The sequence below is a fragment of the Scleropages formosus genome, chromosome 20 (assembly GCF_900964775.1).
Source record: "Scleropages formosus chromosome 20, fSclFor1.1, whole genome shotgun sequence".
In the NCBI taxonomy this organism is placed as follows: Eukaryota; Metazoa; Chordata; class Actinopteri; order Osteoglossiformes; family Osteoglossidae; genus Scleropages; species Scleropages formosus.
The window spans coordinates 5738585-5764438 of NC_041825.1; the positions used below are offsets into that span (position 1 = coordinate 5738585).

Consider the following 25854-nt stretch of genomic DNA (forward strand, 5'->3'; position numbering starts at 1 on the left):
ACAGCAGCGATACTCGCCGTGCCACCCGTGACATACTAAGAAGGTGAATAATGCGATATACTTCTAAAATTGTGTAGTGTGTGGATGTTCCCTCCATGCCTGTGTGATGATGCACAAATGGACAATTGGTAGTGCAGTACTTAAAGTGGTATCCTTTGGGCTCACAGGTTGCGGGTTTAAATCCCATCACCTTCTCTAACAACTTTAAGCAACATACATACTCTAAATTGCTCTAGTAAAAATGTCCTAGCTGTATAATGGGTAAGTAATGGTAGGAAGTTTACTACAGTGAGTGAGTCTCTTTGGAGAAAAGGGTCATGTTCAGTGAATGAATGACTATAGCAGAGCATAATCATAATGTACCCCTCTATGACTTATACCGCAGAACAGTACGTGTCCTTGCAGTTTGCCCCAGCATCATTTTACTGGCTGTAAAAGGTGCGCAGGACCATCAGCGAGGTCGCACTTTGCCTTCTGGGTGAAACTTGGAGCGGAGCTCGTGCTCATGAGACATGACCACAGCGCGAACAAAGAGGAGCGGCGTCCGGGGGGTCCGGCACTAGGACCCAGCGCGGACGAGGGGCGGAGACCGGCGGACTCCGCACAATGAGGAGCAATTGGAATAAAATGGTACAGTGAATGGAATTCGTACCAGGGACCAACGCCGCGCCTGGAATTCGTACCACACGCAGCATCACAGCGCGCACGGAAAGACGGAACGCAGCGCTCCTCCAGCTGAGCGAAGACAACAAAGGAAAACCAATTAGTGGTTAATTTTTTATTATTTATTTATTGAAAAGAAGAGGGAACCGTTAATCTCGGCGCCGCTGTTATTTCTCCGCGCGATGCTCAAAATGCACCTGCGACGATTTTTTGCAGAGAGGAGATCTTTTGTCCGAGTCGGCCGTGTTTAATTCAGCAGCAGGAGCGCGCTGCAAATGCGCGGATTTCGGCTGGGAGGGAAGTGAAGTGCAGAAGCTGGTGTGACACACCGAGAAAGAGACAACGGGGGGGGGCTGGAGAGCGGCGAGGAGCGGCTTTTTTTCTGCCTCTCCGGAGTGGCTCTGAGCAGGCAGCGTGGCAGGACCATAATAAATAATCATAAGAGGAAGAAGAAGAAGAAGAATCGAGGAGCGTTCGACAGGAGACGCTCCCGATGAAGGTCCGTGTGTGTGTGTGAGTCGCCCGGTGGAGAGGAGCCCTTCCTTCGCAAGTACAAAGAAAGACCGTGGAAGGAAGATCTTCATGGGCACAAGGAGGAGGAGGAGAGCGCTCATCGTCTGGACACAGCGAGCGCCGCTCCCTCTTCACACCTCCGTCGATCGCAGTGCCGCCCCGCCACACACACCTTCCACCTGCTGAGCGAGCCGAGCAGAGCCGAGCGGTACCGGTACCAGTACCAGTACCACAGTATCAGTACCACCGCCGGCTTCCAGCGCTGAACGAGCGGGCGGCGGCGCAGCGCTGCGAGCCCCACCGGCTGTGTGAACGCGCGCAGGGGGTCCCGGGAGCGCCGCGTGGATGCAGGACCATGGGCCAGAGAGACAGGTGGCCGGCAGGTGAGCGGCGGCGCGCCGACGCCGGAAGCCGGACGGTGAGCGCGCCTGCGGCAGCACGTCACCGTCGGCGCGAGAGTCGGTCCGTCGTCGTCTTGCGTTTCTTTGCGCTTCTTTACGCGCGCGCACTCAGTAAAACTGGGTGAAATGTGGGTGAGCCGTGGTGAAATTCTTTGAAGCGGTGTTCGGTCAAGCCCCCTTTTTGCGAATTTCTTTCCGGCTCACCTCTCGCGCGCTGTACTCTTTTGTTCACACGCACAGCCCATTTCTTGTCAGTTGACCGCGAAAAGATGCTGGCCGGGCGGGCCGGGGCTTCACTTCGGATATCCCTCCCTCGTCATGACTCATGGAACATTTAATAACTCCAAAGCATTAAAATTATACCCAGATAGAGCCCGGGATTCGAACTATAAACGCGGTCGTGTATGTGTGTCCTCGCACTGTCATCTCTACTCATTTTAAAGTGTCCGCTACGGACCAGGCAGGTGGACGTGGACCGGCAGCGTCACTCACTCGGTCGGTGCCCTTTTGCTTTTCTCTCGCGAGGAGCTCAACTTCAAAGGAGAAACTGAGCCGGACCTCCAGATATTTCGAGCAGGTTTTAAACCCCCGCCTTTGTACTTTGAAAACGCACTAGAATTAGTCATTATCATTCTCCAACTGCACGCTCTCCGGAAAGAAGCGTTGTTGTCTGAAACATAAACTGCCCCCCCCTTCCGTCGTCTTTCGGTAACAGCTCGTCCTGAGCTGGGTCACGGTGGACCGGAGCCTATCCCGGAATCATTGGGCGCAAGGTTGCTTTCACCCCGGACGGGACGCCAGTCCATCGCAGGTCGGGCATTCATTTGCGAACCAAATGTGTCACCCAACTTTTAAAGATGATTCCTTGTCCCACTTTGACTTAACATATTTACATACTAATTCTTTTCTTGATTCTGATATTTTGACTCCACGGTTGGTTTCACCTCACCCCCCCCAGTCAGTGGAGCCCGGAGAGGAGTTCTTTACATACATCGCGTGTGTTGAGAGATTCGTCCTGTAGGAACGAGCACATCCATCGATACGGAACGGGCCGCTGTGGTGGCCGCTTTCGAAATTATAGGGTCTTAGAATAAATGAATACATCGCAAGATATGTTTTAAGCAAACACTTATTACACACATATGTCCGTTTTATTTACCTAATTTAATATGCAAGTCTCACAAAACGACATATTTACATCTTCCGTGTACACTGACTGTACAGTATGACTCATTCAGGAAAAATGATGCCTTATTATATCTCTGTATTCTGTACATGTGGCTTGAATGAGCACTGCTCAGGACTGTCTGTATTCCACTGTAATGCAGCCACGTCCATGCATTTCTGTAGCAGAATACATTACACTTGTATGCCTTTTTAGATTTTACATTAATTCATTTAACTCGCTCTTTTCACCAAAGCACCTTACAGTGATTTACTCGTTTATACAGCTGGGTAATTTTTTACTGGAGCAATTTTTAGGCTTAAGTACCTTTATCCAGCAGTATGTCTGGCTTGGATTTCAGGGGCAGCTGATAGTGTAGCGATTAGAGTTGCTCCCTCCTTTGGACCTAAAGGTTGCAGGTTTGAGCCTCACCTCCAGCTGTAGTACTCTTGAACAAGGTACTTACCCTAAGTTGCTCCACTGATAAATACCCAGCTAAAGTAAACCAGTAAATAAGTGTAAGTGTCTTAACATTATAAGTTGCTTTGGACAAAAGCATCAGCTAAATGAACAAATGTAATGAACCTACAACCTTTGGATGTGATGGCTTTGCTATGCGGAGGAGCCCCTTTGTATTTAGACTCGATGCATCTGAGCGGGAGTTTCCATCGGCACAGCGGTCCGATATCCGGCGCTGGATTGTCCCTGGCAGGAGCAGCACGTGGACCTGAAATTGGCCCCCCGCTTTCACGCTCGTGTGGCCAGGTGTGCCGAGCTCTGCGGCTGCAGTTCCGCAGCAGCAAGTATTGGAGGCCGGGCTGGATAGCGCCGCAGGCCCCCCCGCCCCCGACAGTAACCCAGTTTCCCGCCGAGCTCTCGCACCCCTCACCGGCCCGTGTCCTCGTCTGCCTCTGCCGCTGTGGCGTTCACCCTGCCTGCGAGCGCTCCCCTGTGCACCGTGCCTGGGGGGGGGACTGCGGCCTTAACGCTCCTCTGAGCGCCATTGCGGGGTCTCTCGCGGTGCACCGACACTGACACTCACACTCTTTTAACTCCTGTGCATTGCCCTTCCCTGCCTTATTGATTTCTCTCCCGGAAGCGTCTTCCTCGAAAGAGAGCGGTAAACATTTCAAGGAGAATTTCTCAACATGCTTTTGTTCTTTTTTTTTTTTTTTTTCTCCTTTTATTTGCTATTTTTTCGCCACCGAGCACATCTCATCTTGCTGGTCGGTTGCAGGATTTGTGCTGCGTGTTATTTTGGCAATAACTGACTGATGTCCACTCCGTGCTGCCAGTTACTCGGTTAACTAGTGTGGTGAGTGTTTTTCCCACAGGTCATGCTGGAGCACCGTGAAATGAGGTCAGTCTTCTCTCGCTTCCTCCCTTTAGCTCGCCGCACCCTTTGCCTATTACTTCCTGGACGCGAATCTCGGCGCAGAGCGAAATCTAAGCGCTTTACCACGGTGGTGCAGGTCACCCTTTGTGTAAACACGCACCAGTGTAAAAGTGGTTGGCAAAGGCGCTCGCCTCTATTGATGAAGTTTTCGCTATCCGTTGATACCGTAGAGTAGAGGCTTCGACATCTGTGTTGCTCTCTTTTCTTCCGCATGACACAGCTGCGCAACGACAGTGACAGCTGCAGTGTAGTGTGTGTGTGTGTGTGTGTGTGTGTGTGTGTGTGTGTGTGTGTGTTACCATAATGACTAATACGGAGTGTTATTACAACACCATAAGGAAATGTCTTTCTTTTTTTATTGGTGTCATGGGGCGATTGGTGGCATAGTGGTTAGTGCTGCTTTTGCACCCAAATGTTGCAGGTTCAGATCCCACCTCCAGCTGTAGTACCCTTGCCATACGGGGTCGCGGGGAGCCGGAGCTTAACCCGGCAGTACACGGCATAGGGCTGGAGGGGGAAGGGACACACTCTAGACGGGACACCAGTCCATCCCAAGGCACCCCAAGCGGGACTTGAACCCCAGACCCACCGGAAAGCAGGACGAGGTCCAACCCACTGCACCACCGCACCCTCCTCTAGTAAAATTACCCAGCTGTGTAAATGGGTAAACAGTTGTAAGTCACTTTGGTGAAAAGCATCAGCTAAATGGAAAAAAATGTACATGTACATGTAAAAATGAGCAGCACGGGGTCACGACAGCATTCGGGTAGAGACGGTAACCTGAGAAGCTGCAAATGTGTCCACGCACACAAAGTGGGGGCTTGAAGTCAAAGGTTACAGTTTATCCCAAGCATGATAAATGTAGCTCTTATTAATAACTTCCGGAAGGGTGTCCGAACATTGCGGGATTCATTATACCTGTCGTGCAAACGTCAGTTTTTCAGTTGGGATAAATTTAACCTCTTCACTCGTCCGTATATTCGCAGAGCAGCCTTCCGGTGTTGACGGCAGCATTAAAATACAATTCCTTGCCAAACATGTAACGGTAGTTACCCTACGTAGCATAACAACATCAAGAAAGAAGTTTAGGTTACAATTTAACAAGAAAATAGATGGAGAAAAAAAAATTTAGTTGAAGCTTTCTTGGATAGCGCCTTATACCCCGGTCCTGCGTACGACGTAGTGAGCGCGTGGAAGTTTTCGTTACGGGCGTCTTCCGTCGTAACGGAGGGCACGGCTCGGCCACGGACCCAACGCCGCGCCGTTCTTCCGGCACGTCGAGCGTTTCGGAGCCGTCCTCCGGCACGGTACGGGGCATCTGCGCGCCAGCCTGTCTCGCCCACATCTGCGGTGACGGGTGTTTGCTCAGGATCCCCGGGAGCCCAGGTGTGGGTGAGTGGGGATTCAGTTTCTGCCAGGAGTGCTGCGGTAAAGCATTGCGAGATGGGGCCTGGCGAGGTAAACATCGCTCCCTTGTGTAAAGAGCGATGCGACTGCGTCTATGTACATTAACTAAGTCCACATCAGCCCTTTTGTAAGGGAGCTGTGCTCCATTGTCAGAGGCTGGTTAAACGGAGGAGCAGCTCGATCATCACGCGGGAGAACGCGCGCCGTGTATTACGGATCCAGGACGGCTGCCGTCTCGTGAGGCTGAACGGGGAAAAAAAGCGAGCGGGCCGTCGCCGCGGGTGAAACGGGACGTCCGAGAGCGGCGAGGAGCCCCAGCGGGGGTCTTGTCCACGCAGGTTGAGCGCAGACGGGCCTATCGGCTCTGAAAAGATCGCTTGAAATAACAGGACTGCGCCCGCAGTTATTGTGGTGGAAACGTTCTGTTAGTAAGACGACTGAGTCCTTGAAGGGATTGTGGGTAAAATGATTCTAATGATCGGGGTTATCGTCCTTTCTCTTTCCCAAAAAGTTGCCTTCTTCGACAGCCCTATGGCTTCCGTGTGTGTGTTATATACACAGTACTGTACAAAAGTTTTAGGCACTTGCTTGGGGAAAAAAGCTGTAAAGTGAGAATGCTTCCAGAAATAATGCTCTTAATTAATGAACTTCCTACAAAGGTTACTAACCATACATCGTCAACAAGCGCTTGTCCCAAGCGGGGTCGTAGCGGGTTTGGCCGGGTCCTGCTCTCCGATGGATCTGGGGTTCGAGTCCCGCTTGGGGTGCCTTGTGATGGACTGGCGTCCCGTCCTGGGTGTGTCCCCTCCGCCTCCAGCCTTCCACCCTGTGTTACTGGGTTAGGCTCCGGTTTGCCGCGACCCCGCTGGGATAAGTGGTTTCGGACTGCGTGTGTGTGTGTGTGTGTGTGTGTGTGTGTGTGTGTGTACTTTCTTTAACGACATACAAAACGTTTACTGTAATACTGTAACTTTTTGCAAAAAGAAAGCTTGTAAATCTAAAATATGCTCTTTCCCATTGACATTAAATAACCGTCTAAAACAAATATTTTTGTGAAACATCTAAGGGCCGAAGACTTTTGCTGTGTGTGTGTGTGTCTATATATATATATATATATATATATATATATATATATATATATATATATATATATATATATATATATATGATATAGCACTGATTGATAGATGTATTGATATGTGTACATACGATATATGTACATACATACTGGATATGTATATGTGATATATATGTAGACGTCCTTGGAGAGATTGTGAATACGTACGTGTGTGTGTGTGTATACATTTGTTTAATAGAAATTACTGTCTCGCCATATAAAAATCCAAATTTCTCTAAGCGTGAAACCTTTTTGTTTCCATGCGAAACAAAAACAAAAAAAATCAATATTTTGCCAATTACTGCCATTCCCCAAATAACAAAAATATGCTTCATTAAGAAAATGATAGCAGCTATATTTAAGGAACCAAGCAGCTGAGCTCTTAATTTGCCGCGATTTGGCCGTTGTTTGAATAAATCTCACGGAACCGCACAGTGAAAAGGATATCCACGCATCGCAATTTGAATCCCAAAATTTTGCCTCGCGCATTTATCAAAATAATTGGTATCCGAACACTGCCACTGTCCTTCATAACTAAGTGTTTAAGGGTAAAATCAATATACGTGAAATTTAACTAGAATACTGGAAAATAAAGGCATCATTTAAATCGCTTTTAGCTGACAGGTGGGTTTGAGGAAAATTTCTTCTGACAGAATGCAGCATTCAATTAATAAATCTCAGTTACATCTATAATATAGTGCAGTGCATTACTACGAGGGCAGCGAAGAAGATCATAATAAGATCTACGAGACTGGCACTCTGCTGGGAGATTGAGCTTTAAAGGACTGGACATCCACCGGCTGCTCAGCAGACAGACTTATGTTATAGATCAATAAATAACATGCAGCCTACAATCTTGCCTTTGATATTATTTTTGTAATACATTTCACCCATGAACCATCGCCTGCACTTGGCGCCTTAGGTAAAATGCACGTCCTTATCCGGCGTTTGCACATTTTTACCTGCCCAAGAGTTGTAAACGTTTTGTCATTCTGCAAAATATTTGCCAAATGTCAGTGTGGACTCTTTGCAGTCATTCTGTGTTAAACTTCTGTAAATTCTGGAATCCCACTTTCCAGTACCTAGGTGGGGTTATACCTCTAATACGTAATTATTTAGCTGATGCTGGGTATTCTTACTGGAGTAATTCGGAGTAATTAAGGCAGCTTCGCCCAGTACTACTGGTAAATGGAGAGGAAAATGTGTATCATGCACGTGCAGAATCATGAACGTGTTGCTTTGTAGGAATTTGGTGCGATACACAAAAAAAAAAACGGTACTTTTGACTCTGTGCTGCTACAATACTGGACCCGTGGGGTTTCTCTGCAGCTAAATTCTGCTTAGAATTGCTAGAATAATGTGTCCTTCATTTATTTGATCATTTCCTTAAGCAAATCTCAACAAATTATTATTGAACCTCATTGAGATTAATAGATACCATATTTGCTTAAGTGCTAAAAATGATTGTCAGCCATGTGAACAGCAGTAATTAACAGTTCAGCAGAAATAATGACCACGCTGTCCTCTTCATTTAAAAGAAATCATTCCTAATGTTGCAGGTACGCCAGGAATAACAGTAATTCCATTGAGCCTGGTTAGAAATCATAGTACACCCTAAGATCAACTTTGCTGATCTCTGCCCCATTAGACACTCATCCATTAACTCGAAATTGCTTTATTTAAAAAAATTATGGCAGTTATATTTAGCTCATTTTGACTTCACATTTTCTGAATGAACACATTCGACGAATAACTCGGAAACGTAATTAAATTAGAATTTAGATCGAGCGAACACCAGCATGCACGGGGTCATCGAGAGCAGGCTTGAATACCCTTGGTCTGTCTTAAATGAATAAAGTCATTAGAGAGAAAATTATGAACTACAATGTTATTTTCTGTAGCAGCTCCTCAACCAGCTCTTGGCAACGGTGGCCACGCTTGGCGGACCACGGCGAAACCGGTGAAACGGAGAGCTTGCGGCGCTGCGGCCGATCCACCTGAAAACCGCGGCCGAACCCGTCGATCGATACCGTTAAGACGGGCCGAGAGTAATTTTAGCATCTGCCACAAACTGTGACGCGAGTCTGGGTTCATCGATCTCTGGGACTCGTTGGGTGATTACTTTACAAAAGGCCGAAGGCGTCTGTGGGAGGTAGTTCGGAGCTACGGTTTTTCTTTAATGATTTTTACGATAGTCCCAAGATCTCGAGAACTGAGCACTGAGAAATTAGCTGCAATAAACAGCCCGTCAGCTCCGCTTCGTAGACTCGAATACGTCGAAAGTAACGGTGCGGCATTCCGAAAACCACGGACGCGCACGGTTCTCGGTCATTGGGATGGAAACGAGGAAGCGGTGTCGTCGGGGGGGGGGGGGCTTTACACTTCTAAAAATTAATCCTGAGATTTTACAAGAGGCAAAACCCATACATTACATGACTACATTTTGTAGAAAAACAATCCTCCTGTCTAATAAATATAATGCAGTAAATAAATAAGAAAAACTGCGTAATAATTAAAAAATTTTGAAAAAGTAAAAAGGGCCTAAATAAAAACGTACCTCGATTAAATACATAGACATGCAAGGAAGGGGGCTTTATTTGTTTGATTCAGTGCGACATGCTAATTCCTCAGTTCCCCCCAAGTCTGCGTTTCAGTGTCGGCTTCAGATGATCCGTTCGGCCAACAGACTTTCCTGACGGATTCCTGTGTCTCGGCCGCGTCCCTTTACCCTGTCAAACCCCGCTCTCGTATTGGTGGCGACCTGCATGCGATACGAAGAACTGGGCCGTTATTCCGTTTCGTCGCTGAAGCCCCAGGTCTGAAGGACTGGATGGTAGATCCGCACACAGAAACAGGCGGTAAATTCACCTTACCTCCCTTTTACCACCTCCCGCAGCTCAGCGCATCAGTTCATTTCCAAAGTGTCAAAACATTACAGCTTCTGTTTCTTGTTAGAAGGAAGTTCATTAAATCTCGTCGGTTTCCTTAATTGCCTTCCGTGGTCCTAGCTTGCCCAAAGCGTTGCTTTCTCGACGCAAAACTTACTTCATGAAGTATTTTTAGGGTCGTTCCCGTAATACACCATTGTATTTATGTGTGTGAGCGACAGAGAGAGTGTATGTATGGATGGATGAGTGACCCAGTGTAAGTAGTGTATCTAGCAGTATGAGTTTTCAGGGGCTCTGGTTTCCTCCCACACTCCAAAGACATGCTGTTCAGGTACCCCCATAGTGTGTGAGTGACAGAGAGAGTGTGTGTGTTCCACTGATGTACGGATGAGTGACCCAGTGTAAGTAGTGTAACTAGCAGTGTAAGTCACCGCGGTGAATAAGGTGTGTGGGCTGGTAACGCTACACAGAGTTCATTGTCGTTCAGGTTGCTTTGGAGAAAAGCATCTGCTAAATAAATAAATGTAAATGTATCACAAGTGTTTCTGCAGGGTGGTGTTGCCCTTTTGACACTGGGCGAATGCAAGCCTGGTGAGAAGCGATGGTTTGTTTTTTGTAAAAATGGGATCTAGGCCTTTTTCCAACGTTGGCCTTACTCTCATCAAATAATTGCTGGAAAAAAACTATTTCTGGGGGGTGGGATTGGTGGTGTGCTGTGGCAGCTGGGGGTTCGTTCCTTGTTTTCTTGCCCGTTGTGTCTTCTGTTTGAAATTCAATCAAGCCTCCTTTCTCTTTAAATTTCCCATTTGCTCCCTCACTCCTAGTAACCTAGCAACCTAACAAAAATGTCTGGCTCCTAATTGGTGAGCTTTGGCTTTTCATTCATTCATTCATTTATTTATTTTTGAGGGCCGGTTAAGGGACCGCGGAGAGGAAGGAGGAGAGGAGAGCAGATCGAACACCAAGCGCCAGTCTTGGCAATGAGTGTGTGTATCGAACTTGGGTGCGTATCGAAACCCGGGGCCAAGGAAGCGGAGACGCAGTAACCGCGCGTACGGAGGACAAAGGCTTGTTTTCATTATTTGTCACTTCCGAGGGGGAGGAACTGGGGTTCTGAACTAGCTTCCCGCTGAGCTGGGAGAAATTAGCTTTTTTTACAGCGCGCTCACGTTGGCGAACGGAGTCCGTTCCCAACAGTTTTTGACGCGCTCAATATGAGAAATGGAACGTGCTCCGCTCTTAATGTTCTCCTGCGGAGCGCTGCCTTTTAGAGCATCGGGGAGCGTAGAAAGGAAGACAAAAGAACCCAAAATAAAATGGCCTGTTTTCCTTCTGTTCCAGATTCCGGTGAAAATGCGTAAACGATTTTATGTCATCATAAAACGTATTTCTTATTCCACCGGTGACATTTCCGGCCGTTTTCAGCGTGTCTGGTAAATCGCACGGGAACGGTCGGGTCTCACGTGACAGCTGTCTCATCACTCTAAGTCCACAAGATAGTGCGGGTACAGCGGTGTCTGAAAGTATGAACCCTGTAGGGGTGGTCATTATTCTTGTATAAAATATTAAAATAAACTGGTAAAATGAATAAATGACTGTGATTTACAGTCCTGGTTCAACTTGGATTAACCAGTGCAACTTGGGCTTCGCTTATTTTTACTGGAACTGGTCATTGCACACATATTATGTCACATGAGAAACACCGATTCTCATCAAAGGACCGTTTCGTGATAGAACTACGAGACAAAAAGGGTCGTCGTACTTTCGAGCAGCTCTGTAAATGTTCACTGGGTCGATAACCACGAAGCACATCACACACAGTTATTTCACCATGTAATGACAATGGAGAATTTCCCGGGAAACCACGTAAAGCCCGAATGCTCACGTTCTTTCTGCTGCAGTGAGCAGTTATCCTCCAAAACCCAGGTTTCTGCTGGTCCGCCGGTTTTGGTCGCAGATTTGCCCCCACCCCCACCCCTGCTGCGACCAAAAGCGCGTGCCAGGCAGGACGGTCAGGGATGAGCGCAACTCCCTCCGATCCAGGTGCGCGCCAGGGTGGAGCCGAAGGTCAAGATCAGCGTGAAGGTGGCCGCGTGATCTCGGACGTTTCCACGAACCCGCTCCGCAAGGCGCGGGACCGAAGCCCGTTCGCGGCCGAAAGCGAAATCGGTCCGACTCCCAACCCAGGGAGAAATGTCGGAAGGGTTTCGGTGAACGGGACCGGGTGCAATAAAGGGAGCCACGCTGTGAAATTATTTCTAATCTCTCCTCCCCGAGACGCGCTCGTGGACTCATCGCGGCATCGTAAACGCGTGGATGCGCGTTGAGGTTTTCCGATTGTTAAAACTCCCTCGAAGAAGAACCTAGAAGCTGAGCTGACCATGCCAAAGTAATATAAAAATAGTGTCATATTACGTGTATATTATACAGTTATAATTCCAAGATGATAACACTGGAAAAGACAGAGGCTAAGAATGTACCCGCTGCATCAATATGTAGTTAAGATGTTAAAAATGAGAACCACAAACAATTTCTGGAAAATTGAGTATCTATCTATCTATCTATCTATCTATCTATCTATCTAATGAAATATGCACATGTGGAAGCTGAGTGGTACTGTACCCTACTTGTACATCTGGACCCGTGAGCTGGTCTCGGCCCAAGCCGTCCCTTTCGATGCCCTTGGTTTCCTTGGGTGTTCTGCTTCTTAATGAGTCACGTTACACTGATCTGGCGCAGCAAATGTGCGTCTCAACTAACAAACGTATTCCGGATTTCACAGCAGTTCAGCCTAGACTGAACAATTTAAATGGTCAGCGTTTTTTATAAATGAGGCTGGACATAAAATGGGGAGAGTAATGACTGCCTGGGTTCGAGGAGACATGGTGGTATCCATCCTTGGCTTCTACTGAGACCCCAGAAGAAGAAAGAGGTCAAGAGACACTTTGCTCTCTTGGGCTCTGGAACTGGACGCAAAAAAGTTACCCCATTAATCCATTAGAGTGGAGTGGGTCAGAAGTGGACATCTGATTATCACTCTTCAACAGGAATTTGTCTTATTATTCTGTTATTATTATTATTATTATTATTATTATTATTATTTTTTTTTTTTTTTTTTATGGGGAATGAGATGCCTGAGTGCACACATCTGCAGTTCTGTTTCAGGAGGAAATTGGGCCAAGAAAAAGCATTTGTCTTGTAGCTGTCAGGACACACTCCTTGTGCGATCGCTCTTCGCGATGAAGGTCAGCCTGGGAAAGGGTTCATTTTGGGTTTTTGCATGGTTTTGGGGAAGGAATGAATGTTATAAATTTGAATTTTGCATCTGAGCTTGAGAGTCTGTTTATGTAGTATCGATACAATTACAGGTCGGGTCTTATTCCTAAAGAAGCGAGTGAGATGAGGGGTTTCAGTGGAAATTTTATACTCGTTGTACTGAAACACAAGCTTCCCTTACGAGTCTTAATTCATTCCTGGAAATGGGTTTGGTCCAGGTGCTCTGGTTTCCCCCCACAGTCCAAAGACATGCATTTGTGGTCAGTTGGTAACTGTAAATTGCTTGTGTGTGTGTGTGTGTGTCTGTGTGTGTGTGAGAGAGAGAGAGCGAGAGCGAGAGACTGAATAAGTATGTGATTGCCCTTCAGTGGACTGGCATCCAGTCGAGCATATACCCTACCTCATGCCCAGTGCTTCTGGATTAGGCTTTGCACCCCAGGACCCCTTTCCTGGATAAGTGATTATCGATAATGGATATTTTTTTTATTGTTGCAAAATGGGTAACTAACGGTTTTTTTTTTTTTTTTTTTCTCTAAAATTTCTTATCTATGGAGCTGAAACTCCTAGAACTTCCTGTACTGTGAAGTCTGTTGAGAAGCTGCTCTTAAATTTTCATTGTGAAGTAAAGATTACTTACATATACACTTATTCATTTAGCAGACAATGCAACATAGAACTCAAAGGAATGAAAATTGCATTTCTAGTTAATTTCGCATTAGCAGCCAGTTGATTATTGAGTAACCAATCAATCTAGAACTGGATCGGTTAGTCAGTTATTTTTATCATTATGGTATCTTGTCCAGTGAGTATTCTGCTTCATTCCCATTGCTTCCAGCAACCTATGCCATCACACAAAGTCATGCTTAATGATGCTGCTATTCAAAACAAGTCTACGTGAGAGTAGTTCTGCTGTCGGTGTGAGAGGATGTGGGTTCGATCCCTGCTCGGTGTGTGGAGTTTGCATGTTCTCCCCATGTCTGCTCTGGTTTCCTCCCACCATCCAAAGACATGCTGTTCAGGTTCCCCCATAGTGTGTGAGTGACAGAGAGTGTGTTCCACCGATGTATGGATGAATGACCCAGTGTAAGTAGTGTGTCTAGCAGTGTAAGTCACCATGGTGAATAAGGTGTGTGGGCTGATAACACTACATAGAGTTCAGTGGAAGTCGCTTTGTAGAAAAGCTTCTGATAAATAAATAAACTTAAAGGTTTCCTTTGTCTTTTTGATGTTTTGTAGTTAAAACTTCTTTGCTTTGAGGACCTTTTTTATGATGGCTTTACACTGTACTACACCAGCTGGGGATGGTGGCTGCCTGCCTTGTGTCCGGCTCGGCGTCACCAAGCCTCATATTCTGAATTTCTGTTCTTGTTTCCCATAAGTGTTGGTTTGTAGCTTTGTCTGTGAGTTTTAGGGTACAAGTTACACATGCTCATAAGTCAAGATTCTTCAGATTGTTACGGGAGGGACGTTCACATTTCTCGTCACTAGGCGTGGCATTATTCCCATTGTTCCGTTTGTTGTACCGCATGGTGCTCATACAAGTTGCTCTGCGGTGAAGAGTGACCTTTATGTAGGTCTATCAAACTAGGAACACCTGCACCACACTGCAAAAGCAGCACCTTCTCTCCCAGGTACCACAGTCTTCTTTCCGCTGTATTTACAGGTGGGGGTGCTTGCTTGGGTACCTAAATAAAACACTGCCTTATAATTAAAATCATCAGTCTATATTCACTGAGTAGAAAGTGGTGAAGGAGTTCTAAACGCTCTCTGTAACTCTGTCCTTTTTTGGCACCGTCTAGGAGAACGACATCTCGGCGTTTGACACACATATGACACGTTCTGGTTTTGAAGGGTCTTCTCCTGTGGACTCCACTGTTTTTATTAGCACGTGGAAATGGGTCTCTTCCTCCTGCAGACTCCGGGTGACCTGCTTGGGGAAGGCGTGCTGTCACGTACCGGGGGACGCGGCACGACGTGTTTCCGTGGCGCCGTTGCGGCTGTATGTCATTTCCGCAAGGCCTGCTCCTCCGTTGGTAACCTCTAATGACGCCTTGAATGTTATCGCACCGTTACCTTAGCCGTCTACATCCGAATTCCCGGTATCGGTTACATCTTCCTTCTGTACAAGAAGCTTTCCCGTCAAAATCAATCGCGAAAGGTCATTCGGCAGAGACCGCCCGGCGCGTGGCCGCTTGTTCGCCGCACGGCTCCCGTTGAGGAGACGGCGCTCGGTTCGCGGTATCGGACACGTGGGATCGAATCGAAGCGACGGCTCCGTCTCCCCCGCGGTCTCGCCCAGGAGAGGCTCCCGCGCCACTAGGACCGCGCGGTTTCCGCTCGAAAGGTCAGTTTCGCCGCGCGGTTCTGCCGCAGCTCTTCGCACCGAGGCGCCTCATCGCGGCGGGGGACGGGAGGGAGGCGAACGGATGTGGCGATTTGGCGCGGGTTCGAACGGCAGCGCCTCCCCGGCCCATGCTCTGCAGCAGAACTGAAGTTATGCTCTGCGGTGAGGCTTTGTTGGGCGGAGGGGCCCGGCTGCTCTGCGGGGCTCCGAGGAGATAAAACCCAAATGTCAGCAGTAGGCCTGCTGTAATGTGCAAACGCACAAACGATTAAAGACTTCAAATAAGCAGGCGGCGAAGGCGCGGTGACAACTGCGAAGGGTGGCGGCGGCGGAACAGCAGAGACGCCTAATGTGCTCGTGGCCTGGTGAGCGCGTGGCCGAATGGGATCATTATAAGAATAGCTTTTTTCCACGCTATTCGAGGCCTTGGGGAGAGTTTCGGGTTCACCGCGCCCTCGCCGGAGATGCGGCAGCGGAGGAGAAAGTGCTCTCCAGGATCCCGCAGACGTGACCGAGCTTGTCGCGAAAGCTCGCCTTCCACCGGCGCCCCGCTGCAGAGGCCCCCTTTTCCCGCGCTCTCCGCTCCTCTGACAGCCACACCAATTACAACTATTGCCATGGCAACGGTGTTGCCGTTAAGACGGCCACGTCCGAAATTCGGAAGGTGACCGATTTCGTCGGCGATGTTTTTGCCGTCCGCTCGCAGATAGAAACACCGAATCCCCCGGAATGGAATCATCTTCCTTGGCAGATGCAATCCGACACGTTTCAAGCGCTCGCGAGGATGAGAACAGATGACCTGCGGGAATACAGGGCCGGAGAGACTGGCAGAGAGGAACTGCTGGAGGATCGAGGTCCATTTGTCAACGGCTCCTAAAGTAGTAATGACCACCCGGCTAACAGTCCTTTCCTCTGTTCTGCGAAAGGAAGAGACGGAAACATCCCCTTTGCCTACATCCCTTCATTTAGAAGTTGCTTGTCTTGCAGTGATTTACCCATTTATGAAGGTGAGCCGCGCCCCTCGCTTCCCCGGAACTCAAGGGTCCTACAGTAGGAGTTGGGATTCAAACTTGAAGCTCTGACCGTCGCAGCCCCCAGAACTTTGTTTCAACCCACAGTGGTTCGTGTCCTTTTTTTTTTTTTTTTAACTTGGTCTTATGACCCACACATGGTCACAGCAGCCTCCAGGTAGGGATAGCATGCTGAGAATTTCTAAGTATGTCTGCATACCGTCGCACCCCTGACCGCGTCCCCGACGACCGCGCACATGGCGGATTCGGAGGCAGAGTATAAAGAGGTTGACCGGACGCACCCGACCGCGAAACCTCAACTTGAGAAGCCGCAGCTCACGGTGATCTCCAGCAAAATCTCTTTCCCTGTTCCCCGTCTTGTTCCATTCTCATTCCCCGTCCTGGACTGCTACGATTTGATGTTTTCTGGCTCGTCGACCCTCTGCTCCGTGACCACGACTCTGACTTTTGTGTGGTTCCCTGAACAATGTCCAACGATCGACCGATCCTTGCCTGTCCTTGACCGTGATTTTTGTCCGCTCCTTACTGGGATAAAGCCACCCCACTTGAGTCCGTTGACTTGGTTTCCTGAGTGCGCCATGACACATACATAGAGCCTCGAGGTCAAAAGAGTGCAACGTATCACAGGTATGACCAGGTAGCGCCTTCTAGTAGCTTCCGGAAGGGTGTCCAGATATCCCAGAGTTCGTTAGAATCATCGTGTAGATCAAATGTCACTTTTTTCCATGGGAGAAATGGAAACGTCATTCATCACCATGTTCACAGCGCTCACGTTAAGATGCTTCCCCTCCCGTTCGGTTCCGGGCGGCGCCCCTTTGTCGCTCGTGGGCAGCGGTGAACACCCTCCACCATCGCACGCTCCCTGCGCATCGGCGTCCTCCCATCGCCCTCACACCAAAAGTTCAGTTAGGACACGTCGCCGGATTTCGCATCCAAACAAACCAGCTGCAGACCTTTCGCCAATCTAATTTACTGCCTTGGTGCGTTTCGTCCTTCCCCTCACATTGAGGGTACGACTCACGCCTTCGCCTCCTAAGTTTACAGGTGCCTTTTTCAAATCCCGTGCTGCTGCAGTACGCTTGGAATGGAAATTACCCTAAATTGTTCTGGTAAAAATACCCCGCTGTTTAAATTGTGTAAAAATTCTATGTGCATATAAACCTGACATGATATACACAGTATATACACATTATACACAGCATATAATGTACATTGACAACAATATACAGAACATTTAATTTAGCAGATGCTTTTGTCCAAAGCGACGTGCATCTCGGCAAAAGTACAATTGATGCATTACATTAAGAGAAGGAGACATAGCTGCAGAGATGAAAGTCTCAAGCAAAGCCAGTTCGTTCCTTACCACTTGCTGTACCGAGGTTCATCGTTCAAGGAGGTGCATAAGACACAGGATAGATGAATCCTGATACCCTCCTACCATTTTTTTTTTTTTTTTTTAATTTTTTATTATAAGATACACAAGCAATCAACCACAATGCCGGAGTAGTGGCCGATTAAAGGCTTTATCTGGTGATGCTCATGAAGTTACGGTGCATGACCATTTAAACCGTACTGACAACAGAAGATTGAAGAGTAATGCTTGAAGTGTGTGAAGCCCTTGTGTCCCTTAGTTCTACCACAAAATGGTCATTTAATGAGAATCAGTGTTGTTTCTCATGTGAAATAATAGGTGTGTAAGGACCAATTCCATATGTTGTTTAGAGGAAATCGTGTGTCGTAGAAACGCACAAGTAGTGCAGCTGTAAAAATAAGTGAAGCCCAAGTTGGATTGGGTAAAGTAAGTAGGTGTCATGGCCGGTTCCGGAAGGAAGCGGCGGACCCAAGGGCGGAGTGGAGTTCGTGGTTTATTCGGGGAAATCCGAGAGACGTGGTCACAGGACGGGCAATGGGTCTTCGAGGCGCGAACGTCATAACAAGGAGTATCCAAAAGGTAAGGTCGGTAAACAAGCAAGAGGTCGTGGATCATAAGGTGGTACAAGGACGAAGGATCAGGGTCACGGGACAGGGACAGGGACAGGGAAAGGACTCAGGGATCAGGGAGGACTAGAGCACTAGTCAGGAGGTCGCAAGCAACAAGGCTGAACAGCTCCTGGTCTGGCACTACCTTTTACGCCTCGGTCCGCGTCGGGCCCCAAGTGTTCTGCGTTGGCTCGGCGGCGTGGGCGTGGCACTAGGTAAGTAAGAGCAGGGGTGTAGATCGTAGTCATTTGTTCACTTTACACGTTTAATATTTAAGATTTCGATTTTATGTGTTTATCGTAGGGGGTGCGGTGGCACAGTGGGTTGGACCACAGTCGTCCTGCTCTTGAGTGGGTCTGGGGTTCGAGTCCCGCTTGGGGTGCCTTGCGACGGACTGGCGTCCCGTCCTGGGTGTGTCCCCTCCCCCTCCGGCCTTACGCCCTGTGTTACCGGGTAGGCTCCGGTTCCCCGCGACCCTGTATGGGGCAAGCGGTTCTGAAAGTGTGTGTGTGTGTGTGTGTTTATCGTAATGTTTTATTCAAGAATAGTAAGCGTCCCTATAGGGTTCGCACACTTTCAAGCAGCACTGTAAGCCGCCTTGGGCGACGGCGTTAATAACAGCAGACAAAGTGCTGACTCTCAGCTTCCCGTTCGGCCCCTTTTTCCACCGTTAAACCTGCGACCGTGGACGGGGCTTTACTCGGGTTTACCGCGCAGCGCGGCCGTGAATAGGGCACGGGTGCTGTAAATACGCAGGGCATTTAGTCGTAAGCGGGAGACGGGCGCTCGTTTGCGTCCGTCCTTCTCTAAGGAAACGAGGTGCCGTCTTTCTTTTTCATTGCGTTGGCTTGTATAGCAAGATCAGGAATCACACTTTCGCTGAGAACGATGCGCGCAAAAGCTGCGGATGAAGCGAAGGCCTGTTTCGTGGGCTCTCTTAAATGGGGCCTTGAATATCTCTTTAACCACACAGGGGGCCACGTTGCGTTCCAACATTCGCATCTGAAATTTCTTTCGTTTAGAAGTAGGAGCTGCGGCAGGTCCGGCCGAGTCGGCGGTTCCGATGCCGGAGACGGATTTGGGAGCGGAGCGCGGTCGCGGTCCAGAACGAGGAGATCAGCAAAAGTCGTCCGCGCTCGTTGCACTCGGTCTTCTTGGACGGAGACCTTCAAATGTCTCCTTGTCCTCCCGGCTCACAGTGTGTCTCACAGCTGCGTTCTTCCTTGTCCTCTGTCACCGAGGAGGATTGAAAAAAAATTGGAAAAGGAACAAGGATATGGAGCAGTGATGCCTGCGGAGGGGGGGAAAAAAAAAGTGCCATCTTAAAAAAAGGGTGTTTATTTTTAAATGGTCTGATGATGCCGCGTGTCGTCGGAACGAGGTCTGCCTGCGTGACGGATCGGGGCGCGTCCAAAAACACGCGGCGGCAAGAGGACGCGAGGGTTTGGACACGCGCGGGGGCTCACCGGGTTTCTTTGCGTGCAGTCTGTCCCACAGTGCCAAGGTGAGCCTGTACCCGGGCGAAGGAGGGGGAGTGGGCTGCGCGGGGGGCTCGCCCACGGGGAAGATGGGATGCTGCGGGGTCCCCATCGAGGACATGCAGGCGCTGGCCATCAGCTCCCTGTCCGCCGCCGACGTCCACAAGCACTACGAGCACATCCGCGAGCTGGGGAAGGGCACCTACGGCAAGGTGGACCTGGTGGTGCACCGCACGCAAGGTAGGCGCTCGGCCTCGGGGGGGCCCGCTGGGGTGGGCGCGTCACCCTCCATCAACGGTACGCGGTAAGAACAACAGCAGGAGTAAAAACGACAAGAATGAGGTTGTACCTCCAACTCGATGGGCCTGGGCCTCCGCGCGTCCGCGACTTTGTCGGCGTCGGAAGCTCGGCTCCAGACGGCGTCTAAGGATGCACGCTTGTAACCGGAAGATGACCAGTTCAAAGCCCAAGGCTCCTAGAGCAAAATACTTATCCTGCACTGACTATGTTTTTTTTAAAAAAAAAAAAAAAAAAAAAAAACACCTAATTGTGTAAATGGTAGAATTTTTGTTCTTTGGGGATTTTAGCAACTGATAAATCAGTTTTAAAAAATTAAATAATACTCCTTCATTTAGAGCTGACACTCTCGGAGGGGCTGCTGGTAGCATAGCAGTTACAGCCATTGCCTGTGGACCTGTAGGTTGCAAGGTCAAATCCCACCTTTGTCTATCGCACCCTTGAGCAAGGTACTTACCATAAATTGCTCCAGCGAAGTTACCCAGCTGTACAGATGGGTAAATAATTGCAGGTAGATCAACACCGCGCATCACCTTGGAGAAACACATCAAGTAAATTGCAGTTTTGCTAGGAAAATGCAGCATTTTTGTGTCTGTGAAGTTTGGGTCCTTTATGCTTTGAGTGGTTAAATAGAAAGTCACACATCTGTCTCCACACTGATCAGTACAAAGGAGAGTGTAAAGGTGTGCGTTTCCTCGAAACACTAAGTGCAGACTAACCATGAGGTCATGTGCGGGACTCGTGACGATCCAGCCACCGTCAAACAGCATTAGCGTGTTGGTTCGCGTCCCCACAGCCCCCCTATGAGCAGCTCGGTGCTTTATTAGCTGTGGCAAACAGGCCACCGACAGCCAGAGTGACAGCTGTCGGAGGGGAGAGCGTCACATGGTTCTCACAGGCTTCTTTATCAAGTCCCGAGACCAAACAGAGCTCAGGGTATGTGAGACAGCAGCGCTGCTTGCTGTGCCACTGTGCCACCCAGTAATTTATAAAAAAAAAAAAGAAAAAATTTATTTATTTAGCTGACACACTTCTCCAGAGGACCTTACACTATTAAGCTATTTGCACTGATTTTACTGGAGCAATTTACAGTGAAAACCTTTCTCAAAGGTACTACAGTGGGTCATTGGGATGTGAACCTGCAACCTATGACTCAAAGGGCAGCAGCTCTGCCCACCATGCCACCTGGAGTAAAAGAGTAATTTTTCTCATGCAAAGGGTTAGGGCTGTTAGGTAATGTTAGGGTTAGGGGGGCACATCAGTGACCCCACACATTCCATGAAGTCTTGCTAGTCGTGTTCAAGCGAAGCTGATCAAGTTAACAGTGCAGATGCTGTGTGTGTGTGTGTGTGTGTGTGTGTGTGTGTGTGTGTGTGCTATTTCAGGAACAAAACTGGCTCTGAAGTTCGTGAACAAGAACAAGACCAAGATGAAGAGCTTCCTGCGCGAGTACAGCATCACGAGCAACCTCAGCTGCAGCCCCTTCGTCATCAACGTGCTGGACGTGCTCTTCGAGACCGAGGACAGTTACGTTTTCGGCCAGGAATACGCACCCGCCGGAGACCTGTTCGACATCATCCCCCCCCAGGTACTCTGCAGATACGGTATCTCTGCGGAAGGGCCGTTGACTGCTCCCTGCTCTCTTGACGAGATGGTTTGGATCCGGCTTTTTCCAGCCATGGAGAAACCTGCATGCAAACTGGCTTGTTAAGTGAGCATAAAAGGCCTGTTTGTAGAACTGTTTTTTAATGTAGGTTCCAGGAGCTTGAGAGTCTTGGGCAAAATCCATAGCCATAGCTCACCGACATCACCTCTCTTAAATATTTCTCTTGATTAATTTTTTTCTTAATTTTCACATGTGAAAGATTGTTTATGCTGGAGACGGGGTTAATTTCCCTTTATATTAATCCATTCAGTATCATCAGTGTTTGTAGGAGCTTATGTATGTGTCTAATGACCCCAAGCAGACTATGACCATCTTCCACCTCTGGTCGTCCGCTCCCCAGGGGTCCAAAATCGAAAGCCTGATGGTTTTCACTTTCGGCTTTGATGTAGCAGAATGATCCCCCCTCTCTCAGAGCTGCTGAATCCCTTTCGACGTTCAAGGCTCTCGCAGCTGATTCGGACTCGCTTGTCTCCCGATCGCCGGTCTGCTTTCTAGACTTGTGTTAGGTCATGCGGCAAGATCACCTTCCTGTCCGAATTTACTCTGCATGCGGCTACTGGTCTAATGTGCGTCACCGAAAAAAGCAGCACTGGACAAGCTGACATGGAAACGCGTTTAGCTTCTGGACGTCAAGCAGCTAAAATTCCTTCCCTTGTAAAGGTCCGGCACACGTGGATAAACTGAGACACCGAGGACACTAAGTGCAGCTCCTGGTTCTGTCTCTCCTGCTGCAGGTGGGTCTTCCAGAGGAGATGGTGAAGCGCTGCGTCCAGCAGCTGGGGTTGGCGCTCGACTTCATGCACAGTAAGAGCCTGGTGCACCGTGACGTCAAGCCGGAGAACGTGCTGCTCTTCGACCACGAGTGCCGGCGCGTGAAGCTCGCCGACTTTGGAATGACGCGCCGGGTGGGCTGTCGGGTGAAGCGCATCAGCGGGACCATCCCCTACACGGCGCCCGAGGTGTGCCAGGCCAGCCCCGCCGAGGGCTTCCTGGTGGACTGCAGCCTGGACGTGTGGGCCTTCGGGGTGCTCATCTTCTGCATGCTCACCGGAAACTTCCCCTGGGAGGCCGCGCTGCCCTCGGACACCTTCTACGAGGAGTTCTGGCGTTGGCAACGGGGGCCCTGCCGGCCGGGCGTCTTCCCGTCGCAGTGGCGCCGCTTCACGGACGACGCGCTGCGCATGTTCCAGCGCCTGCTCGCCATCGAGCCCGAGAAGCGCTGCGCCGTCAAGGACGTTTTCCACTTTATCAAGTACGAGCTGATGAGCGTCCCGCGTCGGCGCGCCTCCTGCAGGAACAAGCGGACGGAGCGGGGCGTCGTGGCCACCAGCGGAGGGTCCTCCGGCCCGCGCGCCGCCCACCGGCACCCCGAGCCCTCGACTCCGCCCTCCACCACCTGCCTCCGGCCCGCGCCCCTGAAACGCAGCGTTCCGTCCGACCCCAGCTCCTCGCGCTCGGACGCCGCCCTGCACCAGTCTCCCGGCAGACAGGAGAAGGGCAAAGGTCAGATGGTCATGGCTACGGCCATCGAGATCTGCGTGTGAGGCTGTGCTCCTCGGCATGAGCCGCACCAACGCTTGAGGCTCATGGCTCATCTCGGACTGACCACAGGACAGCTTTTTTTTTCACGCCAGAAACTGTTGCTTTTCCACACGACGAAAAATATATCCGACTTGTCAAACACCAAGCGAGGCTGCGGTCGTGTCGGTTGGCCTCTCAGTCTGGTGCTGGACCGATGCCGCAACAACTAGAGAGCAACACCTCCCCGGTCCAGCAGGACGTCTTCACAGCAGGTGCGAGATCGGCCTCCTTCGGCACGCTTTTGCAGCGGATCCGCTGTGCTCCCGGTGCCCTCCTGTCGCCCCTCTTCCTGTTCGCGCTCCTGCGCCTCCGCTTTCCCACGGTTCTCTGCGAGGACTTCTAGGGACGAGTTTGAAGCGAGCGAGTCTCCCCTCGCGCCGCGTTCCCTGAGGAGGCCCCGGATGGTCCTCCCGCGTGAGTCCGTTCCCCGCCGGGGCCGGTGATGTCAGGGCCGCGCTTTGCACCGCGCTCGGAACCAGCCGCCGATCCGCAACCGCGGAGACGTTCGCAGGACTACAACCGGTGTGCGTGAGACGAAAACTTCCGACGAGGTTGCGAAACAAGCACCAGATGCCCGAAAGTAGCAGAGAAGTGATGGGTGTCTTGTCATTTTTCTGTTTTGCCCGTGCGTGTGTATGTGTGTGTGTGTGTGTGTGTGTGTGTCTTTTGTGCGCCTGGCCAGAGGCACTGGACTCTGCAAGTGTATAAATGAAATCTCAGGACTGCGCTCAGGGGCAGACCTCCTGTTCTGGAGCTGTTTTTGGCTTTTTCAACATCTACCTTTCCTTAATTACTCTCCAAGGACTTCGACATGGGACGGCTCCCGTGAATCCATCATCACTGCGAGAGGACCGTCGGGGGGTGGGGGTGGAGGCGGTCGGGGGGGTCATCTCTTCCTCAGCTGAGTACTCCGGCTGGTACCATTGTGTTACAGGGGTTTACATTTAGAGGGGAAGTTTTGTACGTGTGTGTGTGTGTGTGTGTGTGTGTGTGTGTGGATACGTGTTTGATAAATCAGCAAACCGAGTTTTACTATTGAAATCTTAGGAATAAATGCTAAAGCACAAGCTGTTAGAATAAGGGATTGATGTTGCATAGAGTTGCTATTGTTTTACATCATCAGTCCCTGCCCCTCCCCTTCGCCGCTTCCCGAAATAACAAAACCGCGGCAAGTTACTGTGTGTTCTCAGCCTCAGCCCCCACCGCCGCCGATCATTTGGCAGACTTGGCGCTGCCTCGCGTGCTCTCGGACGCAGTGGTATTTTCATTTTGCAGAACTGTTCCAAAAAATCTTCTTAAATCTTTGTTTTAATATAAGAGGATTGCCACATGATTTTTTTTTTTTTTTTTTTTTTCTTCTTTCAATTTTCCACCCCCCCCTTAAACAGAAAATCTATTTCCTTTTCTTGCAATAGCGAGGTACGGGGTCTGCCGGAGTCCAGCACCACGGTAAGTGTTGCGGTCGGGGTGGCGCACATCTCAGATCGGCCAGCAGAGTTTGTTTAGCACTTGTAGGGACACGCGTTGACGTTTAAAGTTCTGCTGAACGCTCGTCGGTTGACTTGATTTCGGCAACTCTCCTACTCCAGCGGAACAGACTGCAGGTTTTTCCCACAATGCTTTGCACAGGCGTGTCAGAGTTCCTCTGCCAGAGGTTTCTCAGTCAGTCCTACTTGTCTTAATGTTCAACATGTGAGTAGTTAGGAAAGGAAGGGATGGGGGGGAGGGGTGTGGGACAAGGAGATGGGATGTCCATCAGAGACATGCACTGTATGTAGCAAAAAAAAAAAGGCGACATTCTTATTAAATCACCTATTGTACAAAAAGGATCGAAAGTTTTTTTTTTCGTAGTAGAACTAGACGAAAGGATCCCTTAAAATAGGGCAGCGGTTGGGCAGAAGGCGACGGGAGTTTCTACACGTGGATGCGATGCCGAGTGTCAGAATCCGGCTCGTCCGAGCTGTCATCACTTAGGCAGCCAATTTCGCACGTCGCGAAGCCTCGACGCCGTCGCTTTCTCGGCTCTCGAGAAGCGGAAAGGATCGCTTCATACCTGTCCTCGTTTCCGCTTCACCCGTCTTCCGTTTGGATGTGTGACTTTCACGCAGCCTCCATTGCGCTCATATCAAGCCGCGACTCTCCCTAGAACACCGTCCAAGTTCTCCCATGTGCTCCCCGACCCTTGTCCGCTCGCACTCGCACGGGGTTTTAGGAATAGGTTCTATTTCTGCCTTAGGCCTCTGTGTTTCCAGATAGTGCAATAATATAGAAGATGACAGGAGTAGTTGAACTATGCTACTGTTTACCTCACTTGTTCTATCTGTACCAGCTCAGCTTGTTTCCCCCTCGTATGCATATCTGTGACAATGTACATAAAGGGACATTTTAATACCACCCGCCCCTCCACCAATAAAGAAAGGAAGAAAAAGTAGTCTCCTAGCCTAAGAAGTCCAACGTGTGTACTGTACTTGAATATCAGTGTCATTTTCCCTTATTGTGTGTCATGATACCTGTTTAAAGAAGACTAGAATTAAAGCTCATATTTAAAGTGTTTCGCTTCTTTGTTTCCTGAACCTTCTCTGTTTTTCCACGATGCAGGGATGGTCACTCTGTGCTGTCCCGGCAATGGCGTGTTCCCGCGCTGCGGTTTC

General features: G+C 49.5%; 1 protein-coding gene across 2 annotated transcripts; it reads left to right on the forward strand.

Annotated features, from left to right (window-relative positions):
* Positions 1–628: 628 nt before the first annotated feature.
* On the forward strand, positions 629–25471 carry sbk1 (SH3 domain binding kinase 1). 2 transcript variants are annotated; one of them, XM_029246539.1, is made up of 4 exons: positions 629–1559; positions 19667–19899; positions 21342–21544; positions 22357–25471. In XM_029246539.1, exons 1-4 carry the CDS (start codon positions 1522–1524, stop codon positions 23164–23166), a joined length of 1284 nt encoding a protein of 427 aa, XP_029102372.1. In that variant the 5' UTR covers positions 629–1521; the 3' UTR covers positions 23167–25471. The 2 variants fall into 2 exon arrangements, with proteins under 2 accessions (XP_029102372.1, XP_029102373.1); XM_029246540.1 differs by lacking the exon at positions 629–1559 and adding an exon at positions 5466–5530.
* Positions 25472–25854: the final 383 nt, after the last annotated feature.

Excerpts from the sequence above, each read along its gene's own strand:
- sbk1 (XM_029246539.1), top strand. The coding sequence starts at position 1,522 with ATGCAGGACCATGGGCCAGAGAGACAGGTGGCCGGCAG. Across the intron at positions 1,560-19,666 it reads GAGAGACAGGTGGCCGGCAG|TCTGTCCCACAGTGCCAAGG; the intron begins GTGAGCGGCGGC and ends CTTTGCGTGCAG. Across the intron at positions 19,900-21,341 it reads GGTGGTGCACCGCACGCAAG|GAACAAAACTGGCTCTGAAG; the intron begins GTAGGCGCTCGG and ends GTGCTATTTCAG.